Source organism: Puntigrus tetrazona, chromosome 18, assembly GCF_018831695.1.
Source record: "Puntigrus tetrazona isolate hp1 chromosome 18, ASM1883169v1, whole genome shotgun sequence".
Taxonomy (NCBI): Eukaryota; Metazoa; Chordata; class Actinopteri; order Cypriniformes; family Cyprinidae; genus Puntigrus; species Puntigrus tetrazona.
Window position 1 is genome coordinate 20,478,552 of NC_056716.1, and position 13,562 is coordinate 20,492,113.

At 37.3% G+C, this 13,562-nt stretch overlaps 1 protein-coding gene across 3 annotated transcripts in view; it reads left to right on the forward strand.

Moving 5' to 3' along the window:
* Nucleotides 1-13,562, forward strand: part of vwf (von Willebrand factor) — a 33,274-nt gene that overhangs the window by 7,451 nt on the left and 12,261 nt on the right. For 2 of the 3 annotated variants that reach the window (XM_043264825.1, XM_043264826.1), the window contains exons 14-33: nucleotides 163-358; nucleotides 608-823; nucleotides 1,818-2,058; nucleotides 2,793-2,887; nucleotides 2,995-3,149; nucleotides 4,093-4,196; nucleotides 4,570-4,708; nucleotides 4,800-4,934; nucleotides 5,010-5,156; nucleotides 6,265-6,405; nucleotides 6,490-6,588; nucleotides 6,698-6,854; nucleotides 7,700-7,855; nucleotides 7,954-8,089; nucleotides 9,246-10,669; nucleotides 11,424-11,534; nucleotides 11,617-11,760; nucleotides 11,860-12,003; nucleotides 12,991-13,155; nucleotides 13,240-13,286. In XM_043264825.1, coding sequence (XP_043120760.1) covers nucleotides 163-358; nucleotides 608-823; nucleotides 1,818-2,058; nucleotides 2,793-2,887; nucleotides 2,995-3,149; nucleotides 4,093-4,196; nucleotides 4,570-4,708; nucleotides 4,800-4,934; nucleotides 5,010-5,156; nucleotides 6,265-6,405; nucleotides 6,490-6,588; nucleotides 6,698-6,854; nucleotides 7,700-7,855; nucleotides 7,954-8,089; nucleotides 9,246-10,669; nucleotides 11,424-11,534; nucleotides 11,617-11,760; nucleotides 11,860-12,003; nucleotides 12,991-13,155; nucleotides 13,240-13,286 — 4,152 coding nt within the window. The remainder of the gene's footprint in view (nucleotides 1-162; nucleotides 359-607; nucleotides 824-1,817; nucleotides 2,059-2,792; nucleotides 2,888-2,994; nucleotides 3,150-4,092; nucleotides 4,197-4,569; nucleotides 4,709-4,799; nucleotides 4,935-5,009; nucleotides 5,157-6,264; nucleotides 6,406-6,489; nucleotides 6,589-6,697; nucleotides 6,855-7,699; nucleotides 7,856-7,953; nucleotides 8,090-9,245; nucleotides 10,670-11,423; nucleotides 11,535-11,616; nucleotides 11,761-11,859; nucleotides 12,004-12,990; nucleotides 13,156-13,239; nucleotides 13,287-13,562) is intronic. The other variant, XM_043264827.1, reaches the window with a different exon arrangement.

The window sequence follows — 13,562 nt, forward strand, 5'->3', positions numbered from 1 at the left end:
CATGTTTGGCAGAAAACATGAACATAATGCACAGACACTTCCCAAGTATATGTATAATAGAGTAATGGATCTGGGACATGTATCAAATGCTCCCGTGCTGCAAACCTGATATGTGAGCATATGTGTGTGTGTGTGTGTGTGTGTGTGTGTGTGTGTTTGCAGCTAAACCCAGCCTATGCTGGGAAAACGTGCGGCCTGTGCGGTAATTATAATGGTAACCAAGGAGACGACTTCTTAACAGTGGGCGGGCTGGTGGAGACGCGCGTTGAAGGATTCGGCAACGCATGGAAGATGAACGCAGACTGTGACAATGTTCAACTGCAACCCTCAGATCCCTGCATTTTAAACCCTAAGAGAGGTATAGTACACTCTCACACGCTCGTACAGATGCGTGCATACGAACAAATATGCAAAATCAGGGAAAGTTTAAGAATTTAGCATTCAAAAACACTAATCAACCGCAATTACAGCACCGTAAAGATGCATATTTTGGGTTTTGGGAATCCGATTGGCTGCAAGTATGATGAGATGATTTATATGTGTGCTGAACACCAGAGGGCAACACAGACCATCAGGTAACATGTCTTACGTCTTATCGTGTCTACAGTGCGTTTTGCAGAAGAGGCCTGCGCCGTGCTGCTCTCTGCGAAGTTTGAGCCCTGTCATACTGCGGTCAACACTGAGCCGTATGTCAAAAACTGTCGCTATGATGTCTGCTCCTGCGCAGACAGCCAAGAGTGCCTGTGTGATGCCGTTCAAAGCTACGCAGCCGCCTGCGCAGCCAAGGGAGTGCTAGTCAACTGGAGGGGACATGGATATTGTGGTATACCTCACTCTGTCTGTTTAAATGCTATTGCTTGTTGAAAATGCTTGTTAAAATGCTTGTTGTTTGGTATTGTCATCATTTATTTACTTGAAAATAGATGTTATGTCTTGTTTTTGGAAATATATGTTAAGTACATCAAGTAAAGTTTTGTGGTAGTGTGATAAAAAAAAATTTTTTTTTGTTTTTTTAAAGAAATTACAATTTCCTAATTTAAATATATATATATATATATATATATATATATATATATATATATATATATATATATATATATATATATATATATATATATATATATAAAAAAACATTTATTTTTCTTGCAAATTGGCTGATATTCTCTAATTTAAATATATGTGACCCTGGACCACAAAAACAGTCATATGGGTACATTTATTTAAATAAATAAGCTTTTTTGTTGATGTATAGTTTGTTAGTCTAAATTAAGTTCTTCTTAGCAATGCATATTACCAATCAAAAATTACATTTTGATATATTTGCGGTAGGAAGTTTACAAAATATCTTCACGGAACACGATCTTTACTCAATAGCCTAATGATTTTTGTCATAAATGAGAAATCGATAAATTTGCCCCATACAATGTATTCTTGGCTATTGCTACAAATATACATCCGATATTTATTACTTGTTTTGTGCTTCAGGGTCACATAATTTTACATTTTTTAAAATTACATTTCTTTTTCTTGCATTGTAATTGTTTTAAGTTTAAAGTGAGCTGATTTAATTTATTTTTCAAAACAAGTTGCCTCATTAAGTTTGTAATATTTATTAACGTTTAAATATTTGTATTAAAAAACAAGACAAAAATACTAAGAAATGCATTTTAATTTTCAATTTAATGATGCAGCAAAACTGCTGAATATAAACACTAAAAATGCGTAAGAATGCAAAAATGCATTACACAGCAAAAGCCAAGGAAGGTTTTCCATTAGAACAGAAAACTAAACGTGTGTGTGTGTGTGTGTTTGAGCAGAACTGACCTGTCCGGATGACCAGGTGTATGAGGTGTGTGGGAGTGTGTGTAATCAGACGTGCCGCTCTCTGTCGCTGCCTGACAGTGAATGCAGTGGCTTCTGTGAGGAAGGCTGTTTCTGCCCTAGAGGACTCTTCCTCAGTGACGCGGGCGAGTGTGTGCCGCCCAAACACTGCTCATGTCACCATAACGGAGAGATCTTTGAGCCCAACGACATGATCGGTGACCATCACTCCATCTGGTTAGCAGGAAAACATCAGTTATTTATCATACAGATGCACATACGCTTTCTTTAGTTGCCCGATGTTTGCTTAAGCACCTGCTTCTCACATTATAATATTATATAATTCACACGACTTTATTTAAAAAATACTACAAACATTTGTAGTGTGTATATGGGTCAAAGACAAAAAAATGTTTAACCATAACCATAATTGTAATACTGCTCTAAACTGCTTTTGTTGTTTTCCCCCTCAAAAAGTAAAATGTTTTCTGTTTAAATTAATCGCAATTTTGAGCCAAAAATAAATTTCACACATTTTCCACTGATTTACTAAATTTACCCACTAAAATGTAATTCAGTGTAATCTTGTCAGGCATATTTTCAACAAAAAGTTATGACAAATAAACATTTGCCACTATGATTTTATCCATTTGTCAGTCCTTATTATTTTATATATTTTAAGTCAGAATAATAATAAATATTGTGTTACGTACAATTGTGTTACATTGTGTTGAACGGCAATGTTATATTATTTTAACCACATTTTGACATTTTATTCTCCAAAAACTTTTTTGAAACCTTAAAAGTAGACACTTTACTTACATTTAGCGTGCTTTCTATGGACATAAAATCACTTTAGTGAATTTCTTGTGATGTGGACATCTTAACGTCTTTGACCCATATACATGTGTCTATATTTATTATTATTTTAAATATCATTGTGTTAATGTTTTTCTGTCTATGTCTTGTAGTGTATGCGAGAGTGGATCCATGCACTGCACTTCTAATGAAGCCACAGGATCTACTCTGTCTGACCTCTTCTTTGATGAACAGTCTTCTTCCAGAGGTATTCCTCCTCACGCTCACATCTCTGAGCACATCACTTGAACACATCGGAGACACAAGTGGACAGAATAGTGTTGACAAGTTGATGAGTGTGTGTTTCACCTGTAGGGCGGCGCTCTATCTCTTGTCCTCCTCCGCTGCAGCGGTTTGAGTGTGAGAGTGTGAGGGATGCTGGGATAGAGTGTGCCAAGACCTGCCAGAATCTGGACCTGGAGTGTGTTAGTCAGGGGTGTGTGTCTGGCTGTATGTGTCCACCTGGAACGGTAAGTGTGAACGTGACATTTCTCTCACAGATTATTTGCTGTCAAGCGATCAATTGTGATAAATTGCATTAAAAAAAATTATTGTTTACTAGATATATTTATAAAAAATTCACATGCATGCATATATTTAAAAATAAATTTTATATATATATATATATATATATATATATATATATATATATATATATATATATATATATATATATATATATATATATTTTTTTTTTTTAATAAAAAATATAAATATATACATTTAAATACTCGTAAATATTTTTTAAATATATCTTTTATGTGTGTATTTATATATACATAAAAAATATACAAAGTTCACACATATACTGTACATTACATAAACTAAAACATTTATTTTGAATGCAGTTAATCGCGATTAATCATTTGACAGCACTAGTTTATATAAATAAAACTTCTTAAAATGTAATTTACTAGCCAGGCTTTAAACACAGTATCACACAAGCTTCTCTATTGTGCCACAAATTTTTACTGTTTTGATAAATATTTCACTAAAGATACAATGCCCTTCAAACGTTTATATAAATATAAGAAATTAAAACTTTCATTCAGCAGGGACACATTACATTGACCAGACGTGACAGTAAAGACAACACTAATCTTACAAAATAACTTTAAATAGACTTTGAATTCATCAAAGAATGCTAAATTGTTTCCTAAATTGATGATAAGAAATGTTTCTTGTGCAGCAAAAAATTCAGCTTTGGTATTACAAAAATAAACTACATTTTAATTTAAAAAGAACTGTTATTATAAATTGTAATAATATTTCACAGCATTACTTTTTTTTACTGTTTTTAAGCATGCAGCCTTGGTGCATATAAAAAAAAAAAACGTAATTCAGAAATATTTATAAAAGGTTTATTACCTTTTTTAAGATATGAAAAAAGATTGATTTTAAGGCTGTTTGCAGGTTCGGCACAAAAAAGGATGCATTCCACACGAACAGTGCCCCTGTTACCATAACAACCGACCCTACGACTCAGGACACAGCATTAATGTGGACTGCAACACCTGGTAAATCAACCAATCATGGCTCACCCTCACCCTGCCGTGTCACTTTGCCAAGCATCATCAACTATTGAATCACAGTAGCATTTCTGGTAACACTTTACAGTAAGGTTCATTAGTTAACACGAAGTAAGAACGCGCAATGCTTCCACAGCATTGCTAATCTTAGTTAATGCTAATTTCGGCATTTACTAACGCATTATTAAAATCACAAGATTGGTTAGTGCACTAACATGAAGTAATAATGAATTATTGTATTTTTATTAACTAGTCAAGTAAGACGAATAAATACTGTAATAAAAGTATTGTTGATTCATGTTAGTTAATACAGTAACAAATGGCACGCTTAAAAATGGTAAGTGTTACCGCGTTTTCCCAGTGTTTGTGAGAAGCGTCAGTGGAAGTGTACGCAGCGTGTGTGTGACGGTGTGTGTCGCGTGATTGGAGAGACACACTACATCAGCTTCGATGGACTCAAGTTCTCCTTTCCTGGACCTTGTCAATACGTTCTAGCTCAGGTAAAGCCAGTATCCTCGCTCTCCCGCGCTCTGTCCTCGTCTCTCCCTCACGTTCCCCTGCTTTCCCTCGTTCTCCTGTCTGTCCGAGCAGGATTACTGTAACGGGTTGGACGGCACGTTTAGGGTCCTGGTGGAGAACTCGGCGTGTGGCATCGCAGGCTACCGCTGCAGTAAAAGCATCGTAGTGTTGTACATGGGAGGACTGATTGTCATGGAACACAATGAGGTAAAACAAACACCATTCATCTTTACACCACGTGTGAAGTAAAAGCATACAGACCTCCTTTCTCTTCATCCTCAGGTGAGGATGAAGAAGCCCGTGTTGAAAGAGACAGCGGTTGAGATTGTGCGCTCTGGACAGTATTATATCCTCCTTCTGGGTAAACACATCTCCATCACCTGGGACACAGGAACCAGAATCTCACTGCAGATCAATGGACTGTACAGGGTAACACACACACACACACACACACACACACTTATTGTGGTGTCACTACACCTAATCTTACTCCTTGCAAGAAACTAAAAAAACCTCATCTCGTATGAAATATGGGGACATAATATCGTCATAAATCACCTTCTCCTTGTCATACCCAAATCATTATACAAATTTGGGTAAAACATTACAATAAGGTTCATTAGTTTAAAGGAATAGTACACCCAAACATGAAAATTACGCCATAATTTATTCACCCCCAACCTATTTTGTATATGACTTTCATCTTTCAGATGAGCACAGTCTGAGCTTTTTTTTTTTTTTTTAATGAAAAAATATATACATTTATAAATAGTCTTAGCATATCCACAAAGTGAGTTTTGTTGTTATATTTAACTAGTTAACCCTAATAAAATGATTTAAAATTAAAATGAAGTATTATTTCATGAATTATTTTGATGAAAATTCAAAATTTATGCATAAACATTATTTATGAATCTTTTAATATTTGAACATCTCTCCAAAGTGAGTTTGTGATATTTATGAATGAAAATGATTTGTGTATAAAAATTAATTTAATAAAAGATGACGATAAGATAACTTATTACCTTTGAGCTTGTCCTCAAAAGTAAGTTTTTACCATGTTTAGCAAATAAAACCTTAATAAAAAAATTATGTTTAGAAATGATTTATGAATACAAATAAAATATGATGTACCAATTATTTTTACATGGGTTTTTGTCAGAAGTTAAATAATAAAAAGTTGAAAGTGATTTATGCTAGCTATGCGATTAAGCTAACCCTAATGTTAAAAAATAATTTATGAATCAAATCGCGTTCATTAAATATGTTTATGAATATTTTTTTTGTTTTTAACATGTCCCCTAAGTGATTATTTGTCACATTTATCATCCAACTGACCCCAAACCTTTGAATGGTGTTGCATCTTTTCATAAATATTGATCAAAAAAGTCAAAAAATTCTGAAACAATAGTTAAATAAAAAAAACTGAACTAATTCCTAAATGAGAATACATTCTCTGCTTACACAACTTTATTATCTAAGCTAAAATAATATTAAAAATAAGCTTAAAATACGCGTGTGTGTGTGTGTGTTTAAGGGGAAAGTCTGTGGCCTTTGTGGAAATTTCGACGGCAGTCAGAATAATGATCTGTTGAGCAGCAGTAATCAAATGGAGGTGGATGCTGCAGACTTTGGAAACTCCTGGAAAGTTCGCCCCAGCTGTCCTGACGCTGTTCCGGTGAGCCTGAACTAGAGTGTCTTCCTACAGCCAATCAGAACACAGAGGCATCAAACGAGCTCGTATCTTGACGTGTGTGTGCAGGTTTTGTCTCAGTGCAGCACAGACATGGTGAAGCTGGTGACGGTGGAGCAGTCCTGCCGCGTGCTCACCAGCACCATCTTCAGAGAGTGCAATGGCGTGGTTTGTATATTTATACACAAGAGTCACAATTAAATGATGAAAATACATAGCCATGTGGTCATTACTCCTATCGCTTGTGCTTTTTCACTGATTTCTCTGACTGTATCAGGTGGACCCGGAGCCGTACTGGGACATCTGTACTCATGACACATGCTCGTGTCCGTCTGTGGGTGACTGTGCGTGTTTCTGTAACACCATTGCCGCATACGCTCACGAGTGTGCCCAGAAGGGCCTGGTGGTGAACTGGAGGTCCAACGACTTGTGCCGTAAGTTTAACCGCTTAGTGACTCACCCACATGTCCTTTCAAACCCATCTGACTGTTTCTTCTGCACAAAAGAAGATATTACTGTGGATGTTATGTCCAAATTACATGGATATTAAAGCTGTCAAGCAACAAATAGACAAAAAAAGCATAGTAAAAGTGCCATAAAGTAGTAAAAAAATCGATATCTGTCTGTTTGTGTCTCTTCAAAATGGTAATTACTTCTGTTTTATATATATATATATATATATATATATATATATATATATAGAGAGAGAGAGAGAGAGAGAGAGAGAGAGAGAGAGAGAGAGAGAGAGAGAGAGAGAGAGAGAGAGAGAGAGAGAGAGAGAGAGAGAGAGAGAGAGAGAGAGAGAGAAGAGAAAGAGAGAGTGAGAGAGAGAAAGAGAGGTCAGTATTTAATCCCTAGCATAAAAACTGTCAAGATTATTTCAGAATCCAAATTTATGTATAAAATATGATTTGGAAAAATTTGTTTGTACATACATACATATATATATATATATATATATATATATATATATATATATATATATATATATATATATATATATATATATATATATATATGTTCTGTATATATTTATCATCTATGTATAAAGTGTAAAGTATATATTTATTTGTTAGGTTATTTGTATACATGTATACAATATGTATATTTACAATATATACAATAAGTAATTTAAAAACATAAAAATGCACAAAATCTATGACTGTAAACTGTATAGGTGCTATTTTTTTGAGTCTGGTGAGAATTTCTTATTTTTGGGTAAACTAACCCTTTAATCACATTGTATAACAGTGTGTTGTAACTGACTGTTTCCTTGCAGCCCTGAGCTGTGAGGAGTTGAATAAGGACGCAGAGGTGGAGTGTGAGTGGAAATATAACGCCTGTGGAAGGGCTTGTCCTGCCAGCTGCCAGCACCCTGAGCCCCTGAGCTGTCCCGTCACGTGTGTGGAGGGATGCCATGCTGTCTGCCCACCAGGTAGAGCCAATTCACACATGCTCGCAACTAAATTGACTTAGACTCCCAGTTCACATCCGTTCACACATTCACACATTCTGTCCGCTTGAATCCCTCAGGGCAAGTTTTAGATGAGGTGCTGAGGAAGTGTGTGGAATCGTCCCAGTGTCAGGTGTGTGTGCATGACGGAGAGAGAATCTCTCATGGCAAACAGTTCATCCTTAACCATGAAGATCCTCATCTCTGCCAGATTTGGTAGGCCACATTGTGTTTATAATCTCCATCACTCATTACCGTATGCAGGGTGTGGGGGAATCTCACAAATTCACATAAAAACAAAGGCAGTTTCTCTTGTTGTTAGGGCCGTTACATTTTTTCAGCATTTCTACCTTATTTTCATGATTTAATCATAATCTTTCTCTGGAACTACATCATGAATCATGATGTTTAAATATGCATTTAAATATTTATATTAAATGTAATTTTAAAAGTAAATTACATTATTTATTATATAATATTATGCACATTTATATAATATTATATTGTTACTATTATAATGTTTATTTATATTTATAATATTATGTGTTTTTGTCAGTTGTATTTGTTTTTATTTTAAAATTTTCTATTTACCTTTCATTTTTATTATATTTATTTTATTTAATGACATTTTTGGTTTTAGCTATTTTGGTACTTCAATTTAAGCTTACTTTATTTTTAGTTAGTTGCAAAGGCAACATTTCTTTCAATTGTTCTTTTCTAATATTTTTATTTTTATTTTATTTTTATTTTATATTATATATATATATATATATATATATATATATATATATATATATATATTTCATTTATATTATTATATCTATTATACATATCGTTTTATTATATTTTCCAGTATTTACCTATCAGTAACAGTACAAATATTTGAAAGAGCTTGACTGACAGGTGATCTGACCAATCGTAATGCGATCTTGCCCTACAACCAAATCAGACAGGAGGGTAGATTAACATCTGTGGACTTTAACTTGAAAAACTGTGTGTATTGACATATTTCTGTGGGTGAAATAAAATATGTTCTGATGTTCAGTCATGTTCATTTTGTGCTTTAAAGTAATAGTTCACCCAAAAATGAAAATTACCCCATAATTTACTCACGATTGTTTTAAAATTGATCCTGGCTCTTGCGAAAAGCCAGAATCTTTGGTTATAACAAAGTGGTTGCCAAGCAACGCACAAAACAATCAAAGGTGTAGTTTTGTAGTGTAATTTACAACAGTTTAGAACATGGCTCAACCAATCAGAATCGAGGACCGGAACTGTCCATTTTATAATGTCATTTTTATAATACATAAAAATATAGTTTTCTAAATTAATCGATTTAAGTGTGTAATATTGTCATGCTTGTTTTTTCCAGTCACTGCGAGAGCAACACGTTGACGTGCGCCCCGTGTCCCGTCAATGGTTTCGCCTCCACCCTAGCACCAACTACCATCAGCAACACCCCCACGCCGCTCCCGTTCTCCACCCCGGTGCCTGCCGACGCCTGCGACAGAGCGATGGACCTGGCCTTCCTCGTGGACGGCTCCGCTGCCCTGAGTGAGGAAGACTTCAGCTTGGTCAAGCTCTTCATCCTCCGGGTGGTGGAGCGCTTCCGCATGGGTTCGGCCCACACCCGTGCCACGGTCCTGGTCTTCCACTCCGGCGTGAAAAGTTACGAGATGCAGGTGCAGAAGTGGATCTTCAAGAAGATGGTGCGCGAGCTGCGTTACAGCGGAGGCGATGTTGCGTTCATGGACGAGGCTATTAAATATCTAGCGGTTTACATTTACGACAAAAACAAGCGCAAGGACGCGGGCCGCGTCGCTGTCTTGCTGACGGCGAGCGCGAATCCTCGGGCCATGCGTAGTACTCAGAGGCTGCTGCGTAAGAAAGACATCACGGTCCTCACGGTGGCGTTAGGGCCTGACGTCAACATGGCACAGGTTAATGAGATCACGCAAGCCACCCCCAGCAGTCGCTCATACTTGGTGAGCAGCGTGACGGAGCTGGACGATCAAGCTCTGGGCATCATCGACTACCTCTGCACTTTGGGTTTGGATCCAAAACCGCCGATGAAACCCTCTACTACGAAATCCAGCACCACTTCGGTTACTCCGACCACTACCGCCCCCACGATTCCTCCAACCACTGCCACTGTGACCGCATTTCCCAGCATTCCCAGCCCCGGAACGACTCTTCCTCCATCTACCGTGACGACATACGAGATTGTGTTTTTGTTGGAGAGCTCAGATGCAGTAGGCGAAGAGGGCTTCAATAAAACGCGCGACGCTTTGGTCGAAGTCATTGCTTCGCTTGATCAAAAAGAGGTGGAGAACCTCCGGATCACAGTGATGCAGTACTCCTTCACGGTGAACGTAGTAATCAGCCGCATGGAGATAGAGTCCAGGGAGCAGGTGGTACAGAGAATGCGACAATTGCGTTGGACCAAAGGTTCGGAGGTCAACACGGGCCATGCAATCAGTTCCATATACAAGACGATCACTACAGGCTCGCCCAGTAATGCACCAGACCAGATGGTGTTTCTCATCACACAGAGCCCTCCGACAGACGTCATTCAGAGGCCTCCGAGCTCCGCTCATAAGAAAGTGTACCCCGTTGGGATCGGCCAGCAGATTCGATACGAGGATCTGGCACAGCTGAGCTTCCCGGATGAACCGATTATGTTGAACAGTCCCTCGGATCTTTGGATACTGCGAAACAAACTCATCAATATCAGTAAAACCATCAGAAGGCCCGTGCTGCCCACACTGCCACCGAGAGCCACGCTGCCCCCTTCAGGTCAGATACAGAAAGAGCTGCATGATTTAGGAAAAAATTAACTGTGGGATAGGGAAAAAAAAAGCTGTAGGTTTGCTGTTCTTTTGCACAATTTTGCCAAAATATTGCGGGATATAAATACAACTTTAAAATGGTAACTAATAATTTCTGATTATTTCTAAATTAAAATATTGTTAACTCTTTCCCCTCCAGCATTTTTAAGAAAATAAGCAAACAAAAATATTGCTGCTTCAAGCATTCTTTTTTAAATCAACAAATTTTAAATGTAGGTCAGTTTTATAAAAAAATTAATGTTTAAGCAAAAAGCTGAGAAAATACATTATCAAACACAAGCCTACATCTGGATCATATTCAGTATGATTTGGTTTGAATATGAGAATCAACATTTCACACAGTAAGTGTTTTTTGATTACTCTTAATGATCTCATTATTTTTTATATGCATCTGCTTGTTTTTGATTCTGGACTCCTTCAGGGGATGCATAATAATGTGTTTGGCAGGAAAGGCAAATAACAATGTAACCATAAATTACATAAATATAACAATAAAAACAATCACTAGCGACCACTTAGAACATCTTAGCAACCATTTATCACTTTCCTAGTAAACCATGCAAAGATCTTGCCAATATTAGAATTTTGTGATTCCTGGCTGTTGAATGCAAAGATAGCAAATGCATGGATGCTTACATACGAGTGTATACATATGCATACTTTGTTCTACTATTTATCTGTGTGTGTGTGTGATTGATCAGTGCCGTGTTCAAAGCCTATGGACGTGCTGTTCCTGCTGAGAGCCTCTTCTGACAGCCAGTTTGACGACTTAAAAAGCTTTGTTAAAACCTTTATAAAAAGCGCAAATATCGGTAAGTCTCAGTAAGACTGATTTTTTATTTTGCGTATGCATTTTGCTGTTTACTCCTAGAGCTGTACTCATCTGTGTTGCAGGCCGCAATGACACGCAGGTGGCGGTAATGGTGTACGGGGCGAAATCAGCAGTTGCAGTCACATGGAGAGATGAACAGACAGAAGACAACCTTCTCCAGCTTTTAGGAACCTTACGAAGCAAGACAGACAACACAACACGACTGGGTAAATACGTTTGGAGACACAGCAGGTACAGTACAGCCTGACAGTTAAAATATACACCACGCTACATACGTGTGGGCGTTCCTTCCTCTGTCTCTGCAGGAGCTGCTCTGCGATTGGCCGTGCAGACAGCCATTTCCTCCACCAGCGGGGGACGGATGGGCATCCCTAAAGCTGTGGTTATGGTTGTGACTGACAGGTCAATAGACTCGGTGCAAGAGGCGGCAAACGAAGCTCTGACCGCTGGTGGGTGAAATTGTTTTACAGCTTTATCAGTGCACTCTTTTAAGTGATCTTTGAAGGGATGCTCATGGTTCAATAGAAATGCAACTTTAATAAAAGCATCTGTGGTACATTGTTGATTTACACTCCAATTTAAATTCCCTCAGACTGCTAAAAAAGCTTGTTTACAGTAATGCATAAAGTCTATAGGGCAAGATATTCCAGATTTTTTAAAAAAGGCAAAACCGTGCAGCTTGTATTTTTGTGTAAATAATTTTACTGTATATATGTGATTTACATTTACGTTGTAAAGTTAGGGACCAGTTTTGTGGTAACTGACAGGAAGCCACTATGACTTACTAGCCCAAGAGCCACTTAGCAAGTAAAAAAAAAGTTAATAAAATGATAAATCACATAAATATATGGTGCAAGTATTTTCATATTTAAAAGCAGAAGTGTTTAGCTTATTTAGTTTTTAACAAGCTTGTTCCATTTTATTTATTTTCTAAAAATAGTTTAGAGATGTTGTCTAAAACAGAGGGATGTATTAATTTTATGCTGTAATCTACAGCATGCCACTACAAAAGTGTTTTAGTGGCATGTTAATTATAAAAAACACAATCTAAATCTATTTTAGGAATTAAAACAGGCTTTTCATGAAGGAACATAACATCAAAGTGAAGTGCAGTCAGCCACCAGTTTCTGCTTCAGATTGCACAAAAGAGGCAATTTCCTGAATGTCTGTCTTGTTCCTTCTCATGAATAAATTGAATTTCTTAGATAACCGCTCCATTGTCCTCATACTAACGACAGTTGGTGTTGATGCAGCAATAGACCACAAATTTCTTAGTTATTAAATCCTATACTACGATATAACCACATCCATTTCTTGCTGTTCTATTCCATTGCAGCCTTTTCCAGTAATATTTAGTCTACGTTAATTACACAATATTATGCATTTAAACTCCTACTCGTAACATAATGACTTACGAGCACGTTTATTGTATACAGGTGTGTCAGTGTTTCCTATCGGACTGGGTAACCAGTATGACCAGACTGAACTGAGCACGCTCGCGGGACGACACGCTCAGGACAACATCATCCGGCTCAGCAGCACAGAGTACCTGCTCGCCATGGCTGCCCTCGACCAGTCGTTCACAGACAGACTGTGCAGGGGTGAGACTCACATATACACACGCACGTAACACAATACTGTAGCAGATTGATGATGATGATGATGATGATGATGATGTCCCTCAGCGGGTCCTCCTGGAGTGTGTGTAGATGATGAAGGGAATGAACGGAAGGTGAGCTGTGTTTTTTTTGTAGGATGCAAAATTCCTATCATTCCATCAACTCCCACGAAAGACCTCCACTCTAATGATTTTCTACTATTTAACCTCTTGATCTGATTCAGACTTTCAGAGAAACAATCCATCTTTCACTGGATCTCGGGATCCATAATCTCTTTCACCGGATCAGGCATTCTGGACCAATAACTTCATCCCTCAAAAAACAATCCCTTTAAGCAACAGCTGCTCACTAACGCCATTTAATATAAGGCTAGTAACATATTCTGTGCA